Below are 20,544 nucleotides of genomic sequence, written 5' to 3' on the forward strand. Positions count from 1 at the left end.
AAAAAAAAGTTTCTATAATTTCGCGAATTTCTTGTAATAAAAGTCAAACGCACAAAGTTCATTATACAAATCCCGTCTTTATTGATCGATTGAGGAACCTCTATTATATTTATCGTCTATGGCCGATGGTATATGGTGATATTGGGATTAGGTTGGCAGCAGTAGGATCAGCAGCAGTTTTCACAGGAAACGTCTCGGGTTGACGTGAACGTTTCTTCGCGTCGCTGCACATTTCCGTTTCGCCATCTTTTACCTCGGAGGCGTGTGGATCGCGTCATATCGCGTGTGTATCGCGCAGTTTTAGCAGTTTTACAGACTACTGACTTGGTGAGTACATCAACTATCCTCGCATCGCCGCGCTAAATATTGTCGAAAGCCTAATCGCGTCGCGCGATAGATAATCGCGGGAGCGCGGACGAATAGCTCGTGATAAGCTATCTCGAACGAGTCATCCCATTCGGTTCAATCCCGGCTGCCGTCTATAGCCGGTGCGATCTCGGATATTCAGGGTACAAAGATCATTTTCTGCGACGTCATACAAACTTTCGACGAAAATAACACGGACTCTCTTCTTTGCGCGGACGGTGTTGTCGATTAAAAAAATGCACGCTCGTTATCAGTACAATACCGCAGAGTTTGTTTTTGACGCGATTTTTTTTTTTTCTTTCTTTTTTCTCGTTATGGCAATCGCCGCTTCTCGCGAATATACACGTGGAGATTTTTTTTCTCACAAATATGACTCATTGAAATCTGAACTCGGCGGGACTATGCTGGTTGCATCGGCGAGATGAAACTTTATATCGATGGGCGAAATGACGCTTCTACGAATGTATTCTCCGTCTTCGTCGCACTCGTGCGCAGTTATACGATCTCCGTGCGGTAATTTTCCACGCCGACTTGTCTCTCTCGCGACTCCGCTCGTACTTGAAACAATCAGTCGTGTTGTGGACAATCTTTGAATCTCGACGATAGTCATATAAAATTTCATTATAGCCATTATTTTGTTTATGTATATTTTTTTTGTCATTCTGACGTCTGTAACAAAAGTTGCTGATAATGCTGCGTAATCCATTAATCTGGCAAGATTACAATTATTTTATATTTTTTTACGACAAATTCCACGTAATTTGTGATTTGGCCGACTACCAATAATTATTGCTCGTAAATATGCATTCGTTTAAATAATAGATTGAATTAAATCAGTCTAATTAAAGAGCCGTCAAGAGTAAGTTATTTGTTTTATTGATTAAAAAGAGATTAGAAAATAAATAACATTGACACATTTCTTTATATTGACTCTGTGAAAATTTGGCATAAAGATGCGAACAAAGTGTGCACCGTCATACTCTGACGTTATTTCTAAAAATATATCGAAATACTGTCATGAATGAACACATTGAATACTCCACATTCACCAAATTGAATAGATAAGTTTCTATTACCATTGAATAGCAGGTGATCTTGCCATTTGTTATCATGATATAATTAGGATAAATCTTTCATTCGTGATAATTTATAAACAAATATATGCATGATTTATTTTAAAGAAAAGCTCTCTGTGTAAATACTTGAGAGATCGGCATTGATACGAAGTCAGTGCTATATCTACATTTCATATACACGCAATCGTGCAACGAAAAAACGACGCGTAATAACCGCAGTATATATATATATATATATGCAGACGCTTCTTCCCATTCCGTTTAGCGCGCACATACAAGGTAGCGCAACGACTCTCCGATGAATTGTATTATTATTCGGAAAGATGGCAGTGACAGAGGCGATGCGGCGCGGTAGAATTCTCCCGCGCTCGCTCGTGATTGGTTGCTTTGCGGCGGCGCTGGCGTCGCCGGGCGAGCGCACGGAACGATGGGTTGAGGAACGCGCGACGCGAGCCGAACGACGCAACGAGCGCGAGACGCCGCCATTACTAGTTTCTGTTTCCTCGCGTGTCCTTCGAGCATAACCGGCGGCACCGGAGTTCCGTTTGTGTTTTCGCGTGAAAAGCCGTGGCTGCGATCCGAATTGTCCGCGAGTTTCCCGCCGATTCTTTAGTCTAGCATCCCTCTTGTACCGATTCAATATCGCGAGGAACATCCGTAAGCAGGTATGTATGCGCTTTTACCATACCGGGTGCGGTGCGGAAAATCTTGCTTCTCGCAGCCGTGCATTTGTAGCGTTCGCTTCACGAGAGTAAGTGCAACGAGCTAATTCGGTATCTCGAGCAATATGCGAGTGCGCTTGTATAGGGAACCGAGGGAATGCGTTTCTCTTTAGTGCGTAAATTGTTTATTCGCCAGCGGATCGCGCGTGCGATATCTCGGCAAGATGGTGGAAAGAAAGCGTCGAGATCGAAACCGAACGATCGCGTCGCCTCTCCGATTAGATTTTAAGGGAAGGAACGCCGTCTCGACAGATTGCATCATCGAGCAAGCGACAGAGTATATCGCGCGCGAGTCGGCTACGTCAGTCGGAATGTTTCGAAGAAAAAAAAAAATATTTATTTTTTGTAATTTCGGGTAACCTTGACAAGCTGGCATACAATGTGACTAAATGGTTTGTTATGTAGTACAGAAATCATGATGATCCTGCTTATCTGCCTCTAACGCAACATTCAAAATGGTGTTGAGAGATCAATCTACCTTTAATAAATATATAAATAGGGATCAGGTACTTTCATATGTTTATGTAGCATCGAAATTTATATCTACTAGTGGGGATGAAATAAGATTATTAGCTCTCTGGAATTTTAGTGTAACTTTTTACATTTCTATTTTTACAATTAAAAATTGCTATAAATTATTTTTACTGCAAGTAATATTTTAATAAATATGTAAGAGAGAAACACAATGTGTTATAAAAAAATGCAAAACAAATTTGAAAAACCAGTTTTATATATATATGTATATATAAAATAGTAAGAAGGGAATAAGGAGAAAAAAATATTTCTATTCTAAATATATATTTTTGTGACATTAGGTTCTACGAGCCGCAAAATGCCGGGTTTTAGCAGCGTTGGCACATTTAAAATCTTCATTGGTAATTTAGCCGACAAGACCTCGAACGCGGATATAAAACCATTGTTCGAGAAATACGGCAAGGTCGTGGAATGCGACGTGGTAAAGAATTATGGCTTTGTGGTAAGTGTAATAATCGCATTAATTGAATCGGTATTCCGATTAGTAGAAATCAGACGGATAATATGATTAACAAAAGCGATAATGGAATTATGTGTTTTATTCGCAGCATATGGAAAACGAGGAAGCAGGACGAAATGCCATACAGAATCTAAATGGACATATGGTCCATGGGCAGCCAATAAAATGCGAAGCCGCAAAGAGTCGTAAGGGTCCAAATACTCCTACGACAAAGATCTTTGTCGGCAATCTTACAGATAACACGAAAGCGCCGCAAGTGCGCGAACTGTTTGCCAAGTATGGCACAGTTGTTGAATGCGACATTGTGAGGAATTATGGTTTCGTCCATCTTGAAGCGACGGGAGACGTGAACGACGCCATCAAGGAGTTGAACGGGCAGATCGTAGACGGGCAGCCGATGAAAGTGCAGATTTCTACCAGTAGGGTGCGACAGAGGCCAGGAATGGGTGATCCGGAACAATGCTATCGATGCGGACGAGGCGGTCACTGGTCCAAGGAATGTCCCAAGGGAGGTATGGGAGGTGGACCAGACAGAAATGGATACAGAGATCGAATGTTTGGACGTGATCCGTATCCTCCACCGCCACCACCACCTTTCCTTCGGGACCGACTCATGGGTGGTGGCCGCTTTGGAGTAAGTTTCCTTGTCAGATTTTACATAATTATCGTTGTATATTATATTCGCATCATCTATCTTATTGATATTTTTGTTCGCAAAATAAATAATAGATATTATGAATGATTGCATTCAGGACACGAGATATTAATCCGTCTATTAATTTTTTGGATTTTGTTTGTTAACAGGACTACGAAAGCTACTACGACCGGCGCGGGTTCGAGGACACGAGGGATCTCTACGAGAGGCGGTTTACGGGTATGACAGGGCCCTGTGACATGGGAAGTTCCATGTGCGGGCTAGACTTTCCACCAATGCCTCTACCATCAAGACGAGACCCAATGCCTCCTATGCCTCCTCTAGGTATGGGATCCATGCGCGACACTGGCTTCTCCCGTGGAAACGAGTATGGCATGTTCAGCCGCCGATCACCCCCTCCAAGTGGCAACAACGGCCGGTTCAGGTGAGTAGGTATCCGGCGTATCGACTGCCCATTCGTCCGACTTAACATTGTGAACGTTCCAGGCTGGATTAACAGCTCATGCGAATTGGGGTTCGGTGATTCGTCGACATTTTTTTCTAATCTGTCGTATTCTTTCTCTTGTCATATACATTTCGACTTTATCTCCTTAGTCTGTCTCTCCTTATTTCTTTATCCCATGTAGTAACGAATGTTAATTCTGAATAGGCGATCGCGAGATTTGCAATGTTTCACAATGCCTACCTTGTTATATAAATCTCTACATTTTTCTTCCTTTTTCTTTAAAAACTTTTATAAACTTTCTCTTATATCTCTTCCTTTTGTCTTACTTTTTTATCGTAAGACGTGGAAACTTCTTCCTTCGACAATATTACTGCGCGACACAACGCATGACTCGTTATCGTCTATGCAAGATATTATTTTCTCATACTTGAGATTTTAAGACTTTTAGTACTTTTACACACGTACGAGTGTCGACCTGATGCCCACACAAGTGCAGACTCCATCGTAGTGAAATGTTAATTATATGACGCTTGGACGTTTCTGTACATTCTAAATTTCAGTGCACCTCAGGCGTACCATCTTTGTCCATGAACGCGGGCAACCCTAGAGAGACAGTCCCGGGTCAGCGTTCAAGTCGTACAAGAGTAAGTCTTTGACTCATTTTGTTAGCGAGTAGTCACGCCTCGTTCTTGTCGCTGTAACAACAAACGATCAGAAATAAATAGCAGTCGCTTATACGTCGTCTGCGTCCCATGGTAGTTCGAAACTTTTCGAGTCTCGACTGATGGTGCCTTGAACATGTCGACTGCTCTTCTAGGGATGTCCTAGTTCATAGACTCTCTTGTTCCATGGCATTAACTGCGAGATTGGCCTGTATGTCTCTCACTGAACATCCTTTGTGTTTCAAGCGCTCCCTATTACGTACATCACTCAGCCGGGAGTGGCGCGGAGGCCTGGGATGAAGAAATGTTCCTAAGGAATGCGAACTAGAATTTTTTGATCGCACTACCGCGAACCAGGATGCGATCTGCAATTTTAAACCAAACTATCATACGCTGTAGATAGAAAGAAAAAGAAACAGGGCTGACGCGATTTTGGAATGGCACATCGAATCGATTGTCTTTGAAACGTGTCGTAAGTAGAAACCAGCTCTTCAAACGATTTGGATCAGTAAGTTTGTATACATATCGGCATCTCCCGTAATCTTTTCAAGCCAATTTCGCAAGCTTACGATAAATTTATAAACTATCGATTTTTATTTTGTTCAGTAATTTCATGCGAACAAATTATTTCTTTTCTTGACTTAGATCGCGTGCTGATTGCTCTATGGTAATAAAATGTTATAATGAATTCGCAAAGATATGTTAGCAAAGTATTTTTAAATCAAATAAATTTTTTTTTCTATCTTTTTTGGTTTTTTTTTTCTTTTCTGTTTTTTCTTTTTTTATTATATAAAATGATAAAAATTTGTGTGTTTTTTGTCCTCGTACGGTACTCGGTTTTCCATTAATAAATAATTTAAAATTAGTTTTTTATATTAAATTATACAACGATCTTTTTTTATTTTGTTTATAGTCGCGTTTTTTACAATAAATAAAGGAGCAAAATTCTCATCTGTATTACAAATCAAAATTGTGTCAGTGAATCGTTGATTTAACTTGTGTTTTGAGGTTTGTAGTATTTCTAAAATTGCCACATATTCGATCGAAAAGAAGTTTCACGTGAAGGGTAACGAGAATGTTGCGAAGATATTCCGTCTTTTATGCTCCTCGAAATTACAATCCATAGTTCTTGAAGCTGACTTCTACTCACGAGGTTCAAAGCTTTTCATATATGTAAATCCATTCGCAACGTTCAAATAGAAAACAGAATTGAGATTGAATTTCTCAGTTTTTCTAAGTACTTTGAATTTGTTGTTGCACGTTACCACCTTATTACCCTCTACAATCCCAGCCTGGGCTGCAAATGGCTCTTATTTGTTATAATAATACATTCTTGTTGTTTTTGCAAAGTTGTAATTTGCAAGTCGCATGGGTTAAAAATCCAGTCTATCGCTGTCTGCCTCATATGACTCTATATTTCTATCCATATTAGCCCTTCCTTTTATGTTGATGAAAATTTCTCGAACTATCAATCAAACCAACGATTTATATAGATAGCAAATAGCGAATTACTATAATTGCTTGTCCTTCACAGGTTTCCTTTCGCAGGTTTAGTAACTTTAAGCATCTTGCATTTTTGCATTCTAGTTTCTACAAACGATTTCTAATCGTATACCAGACTTATCAATCTTTTAATGATTTTTCTATGAAATTCAAAAATTACCTTTTTACACGCACACACATACACTAACCAGCTGCGCGCGTGTATGTCGATGTAACAGAGAAATAGGAAATATTTCACGGCAAATTTACTAACATAATGTGTAGAGCTCTTCGACATTCCATCCCGATCCAAAGTCATATCAGGCGAGGCACACAACTTTTTCCTTTGCACGTGAGAATACATATGTATATGTATATATATACAGGGACTAATTCACAAAGTTAAGCCTTGGACAAGGGAGCCAATATATGGTATATGTTGATCTGATCTCATTGGTAGATTCGATTATTTATTATACCGCTGTTATAGTAGAGGCATGTACGAGGACTTCAGCCGAGATTCGTTTGAAGAGCGTAGGTAAGTAGAGTGAAGTACCATTGGGTTACAATATTATGCTTGAATTGAAATCCCGTTTCTCATAAACCGCGATGTAGATCTAATAATAAACCGCTCTCTTCTTTATGTAGCGATCATGCCAAGGCAATGCTTTTGTTTATTTCTGACTTAAAAAAAATACCTGACCTGCCACTATTATTCTATTTGATATATTGTCATTAGTGGTAGAAAAAATTTTTATAGGATAACACTTTATTAGAATGATCAAAAATTCTGCATTTTACGGAAATGTTGTTTTATTTCATTAGAACAAAATAACGAATAAAGAATATTTCTTTATAATGTGGTCTTTCATAAAGAAGAGTGCTTGAAAGATGAAGAAAAAATATTTAACCCGTGCAAACATTCTTATTATCGCAAAACGAAAGAATTAGTGTAAAAAAGTTAGCGAGAAAAACGAGGTACTTTTCGAGCTGTTGTATATCCATTTCCCATTTTTTTTCCCACTTTTTGACTTTTTTTTTATTTTATATATACTGTTTACTTTATAATTTTTCACTCTACATATTGTTACGCTCTGTTATATTTCTCTCTCTCTCTCTCTCTCTCTCTCTCTCTCTCTCTCTCTCTCTCTGTCTATCCTGTTTTCTCTCGTACTACGTAATTATATTATAGCCTTTTACATTTTCAATTTCTATTTGCCCGTGCTTTAACCCGTATCATCGATCTCGTGTGACTGACGTGGCTTAATTTTGATTACCAGACCGGGATTACGAGGGCCATCGCCGTCGCGCCGGTTCGCACCATACTAAATCGTCGCGTCGGGCTCGGATCGGTCTCTGTCGGTCGCCGTCGGTCCGTCGGGTCTGTCTGTCGCTAGCAGGAAGCCTCGGAACCGAGATACTCTTGGCCGTCTTGCGAACTGCACGCGTGAAGATCTGCCGCCCGCTCTATGAGAACAAGTGTTACCCGCAATGCGCAATGTTTTTATTTAGGCGAAAAAAAAAACGGAAACAAAAGTAAAAAGCTAAACGCTAAATGAAATACAACCAATCCAAAAATAGCAGAGACAGGCAAAAATAGAAAATATCTTAATTATCTTTTCTTCCAACCGACGAATCCGTCATATCTCTTCAAGACTCCCGGCTTATCGATCCTTTCATACCTCTTGTCAACTATCTTATTGTCTTTAGGTCCCTTTACCCCGTACTCTCTTCCCTCTACGTCATGCATTTGTATAAAATCACAATTAAAGTGATCCTCGATATTAAGAACTCGATGTAGCTTCTCCACCGCGGAGACTCCTCGATCCTCGATCATAACGTTTCTTAATAAATATATTTTGACAAACGTTTTTATCTCTCACTGATTTTCGGGAAAACATAGATCTTGGACGTAAATTTACATATTTGATTTTTACGGGAGGGAAAAAAAATATGGGATCGACGAGCATTCCGGTGGGGTCGTATTCTGCGGCGATCGTTTCGGTTTTCTTTGACGATGACCTACCACTTGGCCTGCTTTTCTCCGCTACGCCAGCAATCGATCAGAGGCTTTTGTCGCGCGCGTACGCGTCGCACTTCGCCGCAGAAATTGCTGAACGATTAGCAATCGATCGCAGATACAGCGTAATTTAACATTAATAGATTTTATTCGTACATTATGTCAATCATCCCCGCGTAATAGAGCAAAAGATGTCCTGATCGAGAAGCGTGTTGTTCGCGGAATTCCCGTCGACTTTTATTTATTGCGCCAAAAAAATATGTATCAGATTTTTCCTCTGTCGGGAGTAGCGCGAACATTCGTACAACGATGCTAAAGGATGCTCTAAGGGAGATATTTATAGTTGTTTTTTGAAAAATTCATATATGCATGTAAATAATATCTTATTTATGATTATAAATAAGAATTTTGGATGCAATATGGATAAATGAATTTTGATTAAAAAAAAAAAATAACTATGAATATTACTGTCTTAAATATACCGTAGAAAATATATCTGCAGATGAATTGTATTAAATATGCGTCATGATTTTTTTACTCGCATTAAATTAATAATCTCATCGATTGGCCGCCTCGCGTATCTCGATCGAAGCTCTATTCTTTTCTTTATAACTCAAGTAGATTAACCGGCAAAAAGCCGCGACGCGATTCTTAAAATATAAAAAAATAGCGGAAGAGTACCTTTCGAGCGAACAATTGTATATTCAATTTTGAAATCGGCGAATTTTAAACCATTATTAAACTTGAGAGCAGGCCTCATCTTCCGAAACGATTGTGTACATGTCACCGAAATAAGCACTATTCCATTATTTTTGACAGATGATTTTGTATAGAGCGTAAAATGGTAGCCTTAACGTGTTTTTAGCATGTTCGCGAAAGAGTATCGAGAAGACGTAGGCCGTGCTTAAGAAAGAAGAAGCGTTCGCCAAAATCTTTCCCCAAATGGGAGGGGTAAGCGTGCAGGTTCGATTGTATAAAAAGAAAAAAAGAATATTTCCACAATGCCATCTCCCGCTTTTACCACAAAAAGAAAGAATTATATAATTGGACTTATATTAGACCCGGTAGGATGCGCCGATTCTGTATGGAAAACCTGAAGGTCGAACATTATCGTTAGAATATAGTAACGTAATCTTTTTATTAAAGTAGGATTAATTCCGACATATAAAAAAAAAGACGTGTTGTAGTCTGTAATAATCGCACTTTCATTTCTTTTTTCGAGCGTAGACACTTGCTGTAAGTCTTCTTTTTTTCTATTCTCCCATCTACGTCTTTGGTTTTTTTTTTTTTTTCCTGAAAAACGACCGTTTTTTCATTAAAGATTATATAAATTATAACCACGATGATGCAAATAATAATGATACTGAATATAAGAGATATGTAATAACAATGTATTTGTGAAATTCACAAAAAAAAACGACGTGTATTGCGTGTTTCTTTAATTACATCACACCGACCGCTCTCTTTCTTTCTCTCTCGCGATGTACCCTTTACCAGCAACTATAACCATCCCAACAAAAACCCGTCGCCCCCTTTCCATCACGAAAGTTTTGATCGGGTACGATCGGACGCGCGCTGGCTTCCTGCGTCGCGCGCGCGTTTCCGTCTCGCGCTCGCTCAACAAAAATCCGTCAACATCTCGATCCGAAACGCGCACGGCGTTATTCGCTCGTGTTATTCTATTGTCATCCTTGTGCGCGCGTGTCTCGAAGACTTCAAGTCTGATAATCTGCAGATAGAGTTGTGCCATGATCTCCATCGAACGATTTGAATCTCTACTTTTCTATATTTTTATTTAATTGCGATACAGTGCAATCTCTCTCTTTTTTTAACATTGATTTAATTAATGATAATATTAAAAACAGATCGAACAAATTGATCATCCAATCTTCATTGAATAATTAGATATTCTGCTTCCGACAGACGTTGCATTGTGTCACTCATTATGTTGGAAATTAGTGGCTTTTAAAATGTCAAGGACTACTTCACATTTACGTGTGCACGGTCCTGTTTTAACAATTTGTTTTAAATTGTTAATTGTTTTTTTTTTCTCTCGATTCTGTCATGCAATTTTCTGTCGAAGTCTTATTCTATCTTTTATTATTTTACAATAAAACATTTTACTCTCGAGGGTGAAGAAAGTATAAACTATGTTTTCGTGTTCTTTGAATACGCAATCTTGCTCGTTGTATTATTAATCATTACTGGATTTCATTTTTGATATAATTACATAATACATAGTGATTGTTAATGAGAAATTAAAATTCGTCACACAATGCATACCTGACAACAAAAGGATTTCAGTATTCTGTGACGTATTTATAAATATAAAAGGTTCCGAAACTATACTGAAAATTTTGCTAGCCATACAATTTCAGTGACAAATTTAGGAGATTTTAATTATTTTATTAATATTTTTTATATTTATTTTATTATGCTTTTTTTTTAAATATTTCAATATGGGGGGGTTAAATTATATAAATGATTAAATTTTTTTTTTTTTAAATTAATATTGAAAATTTTTTTCTTAGCTTGCGTCTATTAAAAGGTTATTTGAGGATATTTGACGATTTCGGGACACCCTTATATTTTGCAACATTCTTAGTACGCGTCATCTTGAATTGACAAAAGATGCTTTCGAAAATTGGAAACGTAATCTTTCCTTTCAGATTATCTTGGTTATTTCTTGGAAATCAGTCTAAAAGCACACAGAAAGGCTTTTGTAATCAGAATCTCTCTCACAAAGTTCTTCGAAGAATCTTTACAATGATCTTTACAATGTCTCATGTTTGCTCGCTACTTCTCATCCGCCCTATTCATCTCGTACGTTAGTTGAGCAATATGCTTAAACTAATATATCGCTGTCGATCTTTTTTTCTTTTTAAAATGGTCATAACGTATATTTGACGAGTCTGCTTCTTTCCTTTCTTTTCTGTTCCATAATTTCATGTGTCAGCCTTAATAGTCAATCAAAAAACAGGGATTGTAATACGTTATAGTTTTGTTAAAACTTAGACTTTAATGTCATAGAAATGAGTTGATTGTAAGACTCGTTTTCATATCTATGGCATAAGGAAAAGTTTAAATCTCACTAAGATTATAACGACTTCGATCCCTGATTTCCTGTACTATCTTTTTGCTGTTTTAAAGAAATAAGGGCTATCAGAACAAGATCCGTCGAGCACTATGTAAAATCGTTCGTTATATAACTGATGTTTTCAGAACAATTGGCACTGCGGATAAGATGGTTGCACACGAGCTAACGTATAGCGCGAATAAGTCGCTTCATCACGCATACACGGACATGGAATATTAATTCTCTTTCTATATATGTGTGTATATTAAAACGGGAAAACATTGGAAAAGAAGATATCGGATTCAATAAGCCTGCTATATTCTCTCCTCGTATTAGTAATATACGAGATGAGATCCTGTTTTATATGTTTGATGCATCATTTTACGTGTGTTTTTTTGCAAGTTCTTATTTTTAATAAACCTTAAAAATATGTGCGAACCGACATCTCCTTAAATTGTGACTGAGAATTCATCCCTCCTTCGGCTGGCTCTCTCGAACTAGGCTGAATTTGTTCTTCAAAAGTGGTTGTATCGTTTGTAGATTGAAACTTAAACTTGAGGAGAATAAGAAAAGCCTTCCTAGACTAATCTCTAAAATTATATACACTTGGAAACTTACAAATTTAAAAAGATAATTTTAAGATTAAAAAGAAAGTATTAAAGAAAGGATTTAAAAAGAAAAAAATATTAAGATATTACATATGATAATATAAATGGATCTTTTATAATCTGATATAATTTTGAGATTACGTCGTTTTTCTTTCTTCTTCTCGATTACGTTGTTGTCTTTATTTTGTGAACACAATGAAAGATTTGTGTCATTGTCTTCCATCGCAGTTACATCTTTATATGATAGTATGGTTATTGTTCTCTTGCATAAACTTTTCATTAAAGCCAAAGTTAAAGTATTGCTGCTTTCAGAAATATCACAGATGAAGACGGAAGTAAATGTAAATAGACGACGGAATAAATGTTTCTTTTTTTCGTATTTCTTTTAATCCGATTTTTATCAGTATGTACATGGTAATGCTTATTGTGTTATGTGCCAGTCAAACTTGCAGACTCGGAGGTTGAGCAGGTCTACAGAATCGGACTCGGCTGAAGAGACTCGCTTTTCTACCCGATCAACGGCAGGCAGAGGCGCCCGGCCACGTTCTGTAACGCCTAATACGCAGTCACAGCCAAAGTGTGAATCCCCAGAAAGTTACTTTAAGAGACACCGTGCAGTGTCTTCAGAGATAACCGAGCAAGCCTCGTGTCAGTGTGACGTTGGAACACGAATGCGTAGAACCAGGCGCACTACTCAATCATCTCTCCATACTGAGATGTGGTGAGCAGATTCCTGTCCGATAATAAGTAGACTATTCCGAACCGAGAAAGATCGGCCGATCTGCGTATTCTAAGTTGGCGCGAGAGGAGGTCGGACCTTCTTCCGTCGGCTCTGTTGCGCAAGAGTTGCGAGTTTGATCGGTGCATAGCGAACGGTACGTCGATGCCGTGTTAACTTTGGCTTTATCGTCATCAATGCACGGAATCTTTTTGCCAAGATCGGGAAATCCCTGAGCATACGATCATCGATGAGAGCATATACAAAGGGTGCCTCAGAACCAAGCAAAATCCTTTAATTCAAGATCCTAATATTTACATTTACTTAAAAACTTAAAAAATTAAAAACTTTGAAAACTTTCAGAAATATTAAACTTTTTATGTATTTAAATAAATAAAATGACAATTAAATGGAGCTCTCTTCACATTTTATCATATAGAAAACTGGTTTTGAGACAATCTTGTTTTATATATTCTAAAGTCCTTTTTCCTCTCTTTTTGTTTAATTTTTCTGAAGATTCCCTTTTGAGGGAATATTCCCGTCTCTCTAGAATATATCGCTTAGATCAACCCCCGATCCACGATACGTAGACTTGGCGAATGACCCGAGGCTCGTTGCGGATACGCGGGGAAAATGTGCGATATTGAATGACGCGCGTATGCTACACGCGTGCGAGAGTCACATACATGTCGGGCGGGAAAAAAAAGATTCGGGAAACACATGGAGACTCATGCACACCGGAGAGCCTCGTCGGATATATTCGATACGCGACGTATCGGCTGTAGTGCAAGCACTCTCGAGGAGTGCCATCGGTGCCGGACTTGATCGTCGGATAGCAAAGGTCTGTCCGATGATTGCAGTCCTCGCTCTATACGTAGCCCATACGTGGACGTGCGAGATTCCGGCGGTTCGTCGTCGGCATCGTCTTCGTCTCGTCATCATCGTCGTCGCCGTCGTCGTCAGCTTTGTCATCGTCGTCGACGTCGTCATCGTCGTCTTTAAAATCATGCAGCCCGAGTTGCAAACGGTTCGGGACAGACGCTGGTCGAGAAGCTCGACGAGATGAGAAGTTCCGAGTCCAGTCTCTTGTAGCTGAAATATATTTCTCGGATACGCCGGCACAGACCCTCGCAGGCACTTAGAAAAAAAAGTACCCGGTCCCTTGGCAGAGTTCTCACTAGAGACCGTGAATCGCCGATCGGATCCGTGCACGGATTTTTAAGAGAGTCGGCACAAGATCTCGAGAAAAAATATATAACGGACACATCGGGACACGGGTTATCCCTTGACTTCGCGTGAAAAAAAACGGAAAGCGAACACACACACACACGTGTCGGTCGTCGTCGATTGCCGCATTACGACAAAAAACGCAAAATCGATAGAAACCGCGCCGGCAAGAATTTTAACACGTTGTAATATGATATATGATATAGGATGCGATGATAGCCCTCTACACCGGCATGGTCCACAACGGATGTACTTCGAAGGAACCAAAAGCAAGCTAGGCTCGAGAGAAGAGAGCTTCGAGAAACGGCAAGAGAAGTCTGATGGAGAAGCGACATGGTGTAACGAGAGGTAATTGTTCAACACTCTGTACCACATGATAGATGTACCGCGAAAGAGAACCGCGGAGAGGGAGTAAGATCTCATTCGGATAAAGACGAGACTGTACTACCGCATCCAAGGCAAGTCCATCCCTATACAGCACCTCGGTATCGTTCCGATACGCGTAAAAGAAAGCGAATAAAAAAATTTTAAAAAGAAATAAAAAACGACACGTTAATTTCCCTGTTCCATCCGAACGCCTTTGAGAGTCATGTTTTCTTTCTTAGGAGAAGCGGTACTTCTTAGGGGAGAGTTCCATCTCCGCGAGATGCGAGGAGAATCTTCTAAAGTGAGGGACAAAACTGAGAGATCGACATGTGCTACAACGTGCTCACAAGTCGAATACCGCTCTAGAGTTGAAAGTCTCTCTACTCGGCGGGAGCACGAAGGTATCGTAAGAACGAATATTTTCCTCGCGCTGCCTGTAATGATCTCTGTAAAATCCAAAGGAGAATAATGGACGTTCGATAAAATACTCTTAATAAATAACGCAATATTTATAAATTAAAATATATTATCGCGATAATATCGAGCGTTTATATATTTTTGTTCATTCTTGCTAAGATTAAACTATTATTTTAGTCTTATAATCCTACATTTTTGTAACAAAAATATACCTCTCGATATGATCAAGTTTCAAAGCTATTTATTAATTCACAGATTGAGAAGTCTCTTCGGGATTATTTATTAATTTATACTATCAAGTACAAATAGTGATATGTGGAAGAATTAATTTATTTCCAAAAGTAAAAAAAAAATTACATAATTTCTCAGTCACAGTAATTTGCTTCATAATTTGATGGACATAGATTTTCATATATGATATTCTATTAGTAATAGGTACCAAATATAAAAATACATAAGCGCATGGTAAGTAAAGCTTTATCAGGTAAGATTCTAAAGCTCTCTGTAGTCATAAAATCATCAAAAAATTAAAATAGTATGATAATTAAATTATTGTGTGAAAAATATGTGTTACATGTAATTTCGCCGCGTTTTTTTAACGATAAAACTTTCAGACTAGTCACAGAAATATTCGCCGTGTAATTGAGCAATAAAGATTTTACTTAATTTCATGAGAGCTCATCAACTGTTTTACTTAAATCTCTAAGTCTTAAACAAAACAATCTATTTTATCACACACAATTGTACACTATATCGCAAAGTATTGAGATATGACAAGAGAGGGAGAGAAGAATGGGAATTCTTCCCATTTAAATATGAACTTTTCTTGCTATTAGAAGTTATATAATTTGATAACTGAACTGTTGCCCAACTAAATCTTGCATACTTGAATCATATTTTCTTAATTTTTTTTCAATTTTTTTAATCAATGTATACGCTTCAAATTCAATACATGATGTAAACAATAATTTATTTTTCGTTGTTATTTTATCTCTTTTATTATACATACATTTCTAGGTCTCTTCATGGATAAATTATAATTATTTTTTTTTTCTAAAGCTGAATTCTTATACTGGCATCATTTTAATAATAAATGTAAAAAAATACAGAATACGTAGCTGATAATTCTATTGAAACGAATACGCGATTTACATGTATTATATAAGTTAGAAATAATTATTTCTAATGACTATCGTTGAGTATTAATAAATTGGAAATTAGTGCATATTTAGCTCGTTTAATTTATGTATGATAATTTCATAATTTCTCTAATGTTAATGTCTTCGTTCCTCCCTCTCTTTCGATAAGTTTCATCATGATGGGGCATTAGCGATAACATACTCAGAGGTGAAGGAGAGAGCATTTTTCTTTTAGTTAACAGCACGTGTAAAATCAAATCGCTGCTATTGGATCTCTGTCATTCCGAAGGAAACGTCGGTGGCGCGCCTTTGCAACCCGTTCGCAGCAGATCATCCTGGTTGTATTCCAGCACATTCCCTCGTACGAGAATATAAGCACCGCACAAATGGCTGAAGACTTAAGGTAAGTGAAATATCATCTCCGCGCACAATTTTCGCATCTATTTTCTCCTCGCGATTTGTTAGCTATCGCGCGGTTTGAATCTATTTTTTTCGTCTGGAGTTATGATAGAGTTCTCGAAGTGTCAAGGTTATATGTATCGCTATGTGAATCGATCAGTGAGGCCGATAACAAAAACTGCATTTTTTAATAATGGTAAATAAATAATTGTTTGTAAAGAACGTGCTCTTTTTTTCAATTTAAATATTGATGCGGATAATTAATGACGTTATATTCAGTATGAAATTAAATCGCGTCGCGGAAGATGAGATATAGGTTATGTAATTCTCAAAGTAGATTCTTATCGGCGCGATTTCATCACGCGCGTGTGCGCGCGCGCGAAGTTCAATTTGTGAATCTAACGTGAATTATTTTAGATTGATAAAAAACCAATATCGAAATTTGGTATATATATGTATATATATGTATATTTGACATCTTGTCAATAATATCATGGATATTTTTATCAATCAAACCTATATCAAGTTGCTGAAGAAAGATAATCATATGTAACATTATTTTTTCATTGAATTTTATTTTAATAAAATTTTATAAAATATATTATTTAGAGATACTCTGATATATGTGATATAAAAATATTTTATTAATATATAATCTATTTCAGAGAAGGATTACTATTAGGCATGGGAAATCCTCTTCTTGATATTTCAGCAACTGTAGATTTTGAATTTTTAAAAAAGTATGATTTAAAGCCTAATAATGCTATTCTCGCCGAGGAAAAGCATAAACCTTTATATGAGGAATTAATTGACTTGTACAAAGCTGATTTTATTGCGGGTGGATCTGTACAGAATACCATGAGAGTAACACAAGTAAGTGGTACTTTATAGAATTATTACTTATAAGTATTGACAAATTTATTTCAACAAGAAAAGCAAAATTCAAAATTTTTAAGCAATATGTAATCAGTATTTGTGTTGTGCAGTGGTTCCTGCAAAAACCAAAAGTCGCCACTTATATGGGATGTGTTGGAAAAGATAAATATTCAAAGATTCTAGAGGATAAAGCAATCACGGATGGTTTAAATGTTCGGTATCAATATACTGATCAGGAACCAACTGGAACATGTGCAGTGCTTATTACGGGAAAAGACCGCTCCTTGTGTGCTAATTTAGCAGCAGCAAATTGTTTCTCACCATCGCACATTGAAAAGCCAGAGAACAAGCACTTGATAGATATTGCAAACTATATATACGTATCGGTAAGTGTAGAAATTTTTTGATATATGAGCAAAAAAAATATATAATCATAAAATGGATTACTACATAATAAAATTTTACATTTTTTATTCTAGGGATTTTTCTTGACAGTTAGTCCAGAATCCATACAAATAGTGGCTAAACATGCTTGTGAAAATAATAAAATTTTTATGATGAATCTTAGTGCTCCATTTTTGTGCGAGTTTTTTCAAAAGCCAATGTTAGCTGCATTTCCCTATGTGGATCTCTTATTTGGTAATGAGACAGAAGCGGACGCATTCGCTAAAAAGAACAATTTTAATACAACAGACAGGAAGCAAATTGCACTGAAGATATCAAATATGGAGAAAATCAATGATAAAAGAAAAAGAATAGTTATCATAACACAAGGTGCTAAAGCAGTACTTTTAGCCAAAGATGGAACAGTAACAGAATATCCTGTCATAAAATTACCAGAGGATAAAGTTGTAGATACCAATGGTGCTGGAGATGCTTTTGTTGGAGGTGAGTAGAGAAAGTGTAACTTTTCATCGTACTGAAGACAACAGCAAGAGAGTTACTTATTACTAATTGGAAACATTGTTTTAGGTTTTATTGCACAATTTATACAAGATAAAAATATAGAAACATGTATAAAATGCGGCATTTGGGCGGCAACGCAAATTGTACAAAGATCCGGATGTACTTACGAGGGAAAGCCGAATTTCCAATCTTGATCAATGTCAACTTAGCAGCAAGTTGGAAATTGTGTACTTAATAAACATTTTGACATTTTTTTTTATCTGAATCTTTCCCATCTTTTATATTAAATTTGTAGTACAAATACAATTATAGCATTAATTTTATTAGCAAAATGTAAAAGTTTAATTAATTTTAATGATAAACTAAGTTTAACAACATATATATTTAACAGATTTTTAATATTTTATACAAATATACATATGATTTTGTGACTATAATTGCATTTGTAACATTCGTGCAAATATATATAAATATAATTATATATAATGTAGAATTATATATATTTGTAGTTATATATTAACGCGTTATTTAAAAAAATAATTATGCACATTGATAAGAAACCAGATTGTTCAATTCTACAAAGCTGTAATATAAAATCATTTTTGTTGAGAAGCATAAAATGCGCAGAAATTCTTGTTGGCGCGCGTACTTACATTGCGACTCACTAATTTACATACTGTCGAGAAAATCAATACAATCAACGGGTATGTAGATATTACAGAGAATTTGCTGGTTAGCTTCGCATACGCGCGGCCACTGGTCGGATGATATCGTCTGGGAGTGTAGCATATTCAATTATGCGAGATGTTGCACGCGTGCGTCGTGCGCGGCCGAACTGCGGAGTTTAGAGCAGGACGGCTCATCGACCTGCAGAAACAGATGGAGAGAGAAGCGGAGAAAGATGGAGGATAAACGGTCGTCGAAAAGAGAGGGGGAAACGACGATTCTTAAAAAAAATCAATAATCTCATTACGAAACTGCATGGAATATATCGTGCGTTTTGCATATAAACGGCAAAAAAGGTAACGCACGTCATTCACCACATGGCAGTATCGTGCATAATTAAATCGTTACCTTTTGCATTATTATATATCATAAATAATATAAATGCGCTTTTCTATTTTAGCACATAATCTGTTCAATTGCAACGAAATTAGTACTGATTTTTTCGCGAATTGATTACGCCTCTCGTAACAACATGGAGACATATGATACATTAATTAAAACGATACTAAATTGTTTAATACGTTTGCGATCTATACATCTGTATGTATTTACAATTGACTATTTTTCATATATGCTCACACACACACATACATTTGCGTATTTTCTATATTTTGAATAAGATAAAGTACAGCTAAAAAAAAAGAAATCATCGAAAATATTCTAGCAACAGGATACGGCCCTGACGCATCTCGTATCTCGTTCACAAAGCTCTCTCAACTACGTTACGTGGCATCGTCGGGCGCACGCCTGTCGCTTCGACAACCCAATTGGGTAGGTAGAAGCGGTTAAAACGGGTGCAAAAGGCGGGTGGCCATATAATCATGCCGGGCCGGCGCTGGTCGAACTTTGTATGCGTCGTTGCGCCTCGCGATCGGCCTCGTTTCTTCGTCGCGCATCATACAATACGCATCGCCGGGTGCCGCGATCGCAGTTACATACATATATATATGTATGTGTGCACATCCCATACATTTACGAATTTGTATCTCGCACGAGGCGCATACATGTGTCGTGAAGCGCGACACCTGTAACGGGCGGCGTATATGTACGTGTACAGTCGGATGCGTCGGATAACGTTCAACTACTTTATATACGAATAAACATATGTTTTTAATAATTGATTTGACGCGCTTTATGCTTGTCGAGAATGAAAAATAAACGGATAAAATCGTGAAAATATTTTTGCGGACGCTTCGTCCTTTTTTATTTTAATCGATACTCGCGTTGGGTTGAAGTACGGTACTTTTTTCATCTCGAATAGATGTCATTGTCCCGTATCCGTATATTACATTCGCAATGTCTCCGTCGCGTTACCGCGTGACTTTATTAGATGTCAATCGCTCGCAATGTATTATTGTACGTAGGTTGAATTTTGCGGGTACACCACTAACAACGCATCCGATTGTACAAACGCGCGCGCAACATATGCACGCACTAATTTAACCGTACACCATTTAGCGTTGTACGTATGTCACACATATATATATATATATAACAAGCGCGATTCCCGCCGTTTCCGCGTGTGCGTAGACAAGCGTTGGACAGCCCGATATGACGCACGTGTGCTAGGAGCGGGAGAGTGTGTTGGTGTGCGAGCGGCGAACGGGACGCCGGGGCCCGGCGGCCGGGCCGGTGATTGGTCGAGGGGAATGCGTGCCGCTACG

At 37.6% G+C, this 20,544-nt stretch overlaps 2 protein-coding genes across 22 annotated transcripts; both read left to right on the plus strand.

Annotated features, from left to right (window-relative positions):
* The first annotated feature begins 164 nt into the window (after positions 1 to 164).
* On the plus strand, positions 165 to 14,596 carry LOC126859382 (RNA-binding protein lark). Of its 21 annotated transcripts, XR_007688812.1 has the most exons (8): positions 165 to 327; positions 2,980 to 3,140; positions 3,247 to 3,792; positions 3,963 to 4,032; positions 4,138 to 4,237; positions 4,819 to 4,902; positions 12,547 to 12,827; positions 14,258 to 14,596. XR_007688812.1 is itself a non-coding variant. In XM_050610656.1 (7 exons), the coding sequence occupies exons 2-7, from the start codon at positions 2,997 to 2,999 to the stop codon at positions 11,736 to 11,738; spliced, it is 1,002 nt and encodes a 333-aa protein (XP_050466613.1). In that variant the 5' UTR covers positions 165 to 327; positions 2,980 to 2,996; the 3' UTR covers positions 11,739 to 11,936. The 21 variants fall into 21 exon arrangements, 13 of the variants coding, with proteins under 13 accessions (XP_050466613.1, XP_050466614.1, XP_050466610.1 ...); XR_007688807.1 differs by having other exon boundaries at positions 3,963 to 4,237; XR_007688805.1 differs by lacking the exon at positions 4,819 to 4,902 and adding an exon at positions 6,893 to 6,940 and having other exon boundaries at positions 3,963 to 4,237.
* A 78-nt stretch (positions 14,597 to 14,674) lies between these two features.
* On the plus strand, positions 14,675 to 18,411 carry LOC126859384 (uncharacterized). Its single transcript, XM_050610661.1, has 6 exons — positions 14,675 to 14,818; positions 15,090 to 16,376; positions 17,038 to 17,245; positions 17,359 to 17,634; positions 17,728 to 18,136; positions 18,221 to 18,411. The coding sequence occupies exons 2-6, from the start codon at positions 16,360 to 16,362 to the stop codon at positions 18,346 to 18,348; spliced, it is 1,038 nt and encodes a 345-aa protein (XP_050466618.1). The 5' UTR covers positions 14,675 to 14,818; positions 15,090 to 16,359; the 3' UTR covers positions 18,349 to 18,411.
* Positions 18,412 to 20,544: the final 2,133 nt, after the last annotated feature.

The sequence above is a fragment of the Cataglyphis hispanica genome, chromosome 3, assembly GCF_021464435.1.
Source record: "Cataglyphis hispanica isolate Lineage 1 chromosome 3, ULB_Chis1_1.0, whole genome shotgun sequence".
In the NCBI taxonomy this organism is placed as follows: domain Eukaryota; kingdom Metazoa; phylum Arthropoda; class Insecta; order Hymenoptera; family Formicidae; genus Cataglyphis; species Cataglyphis hispanica.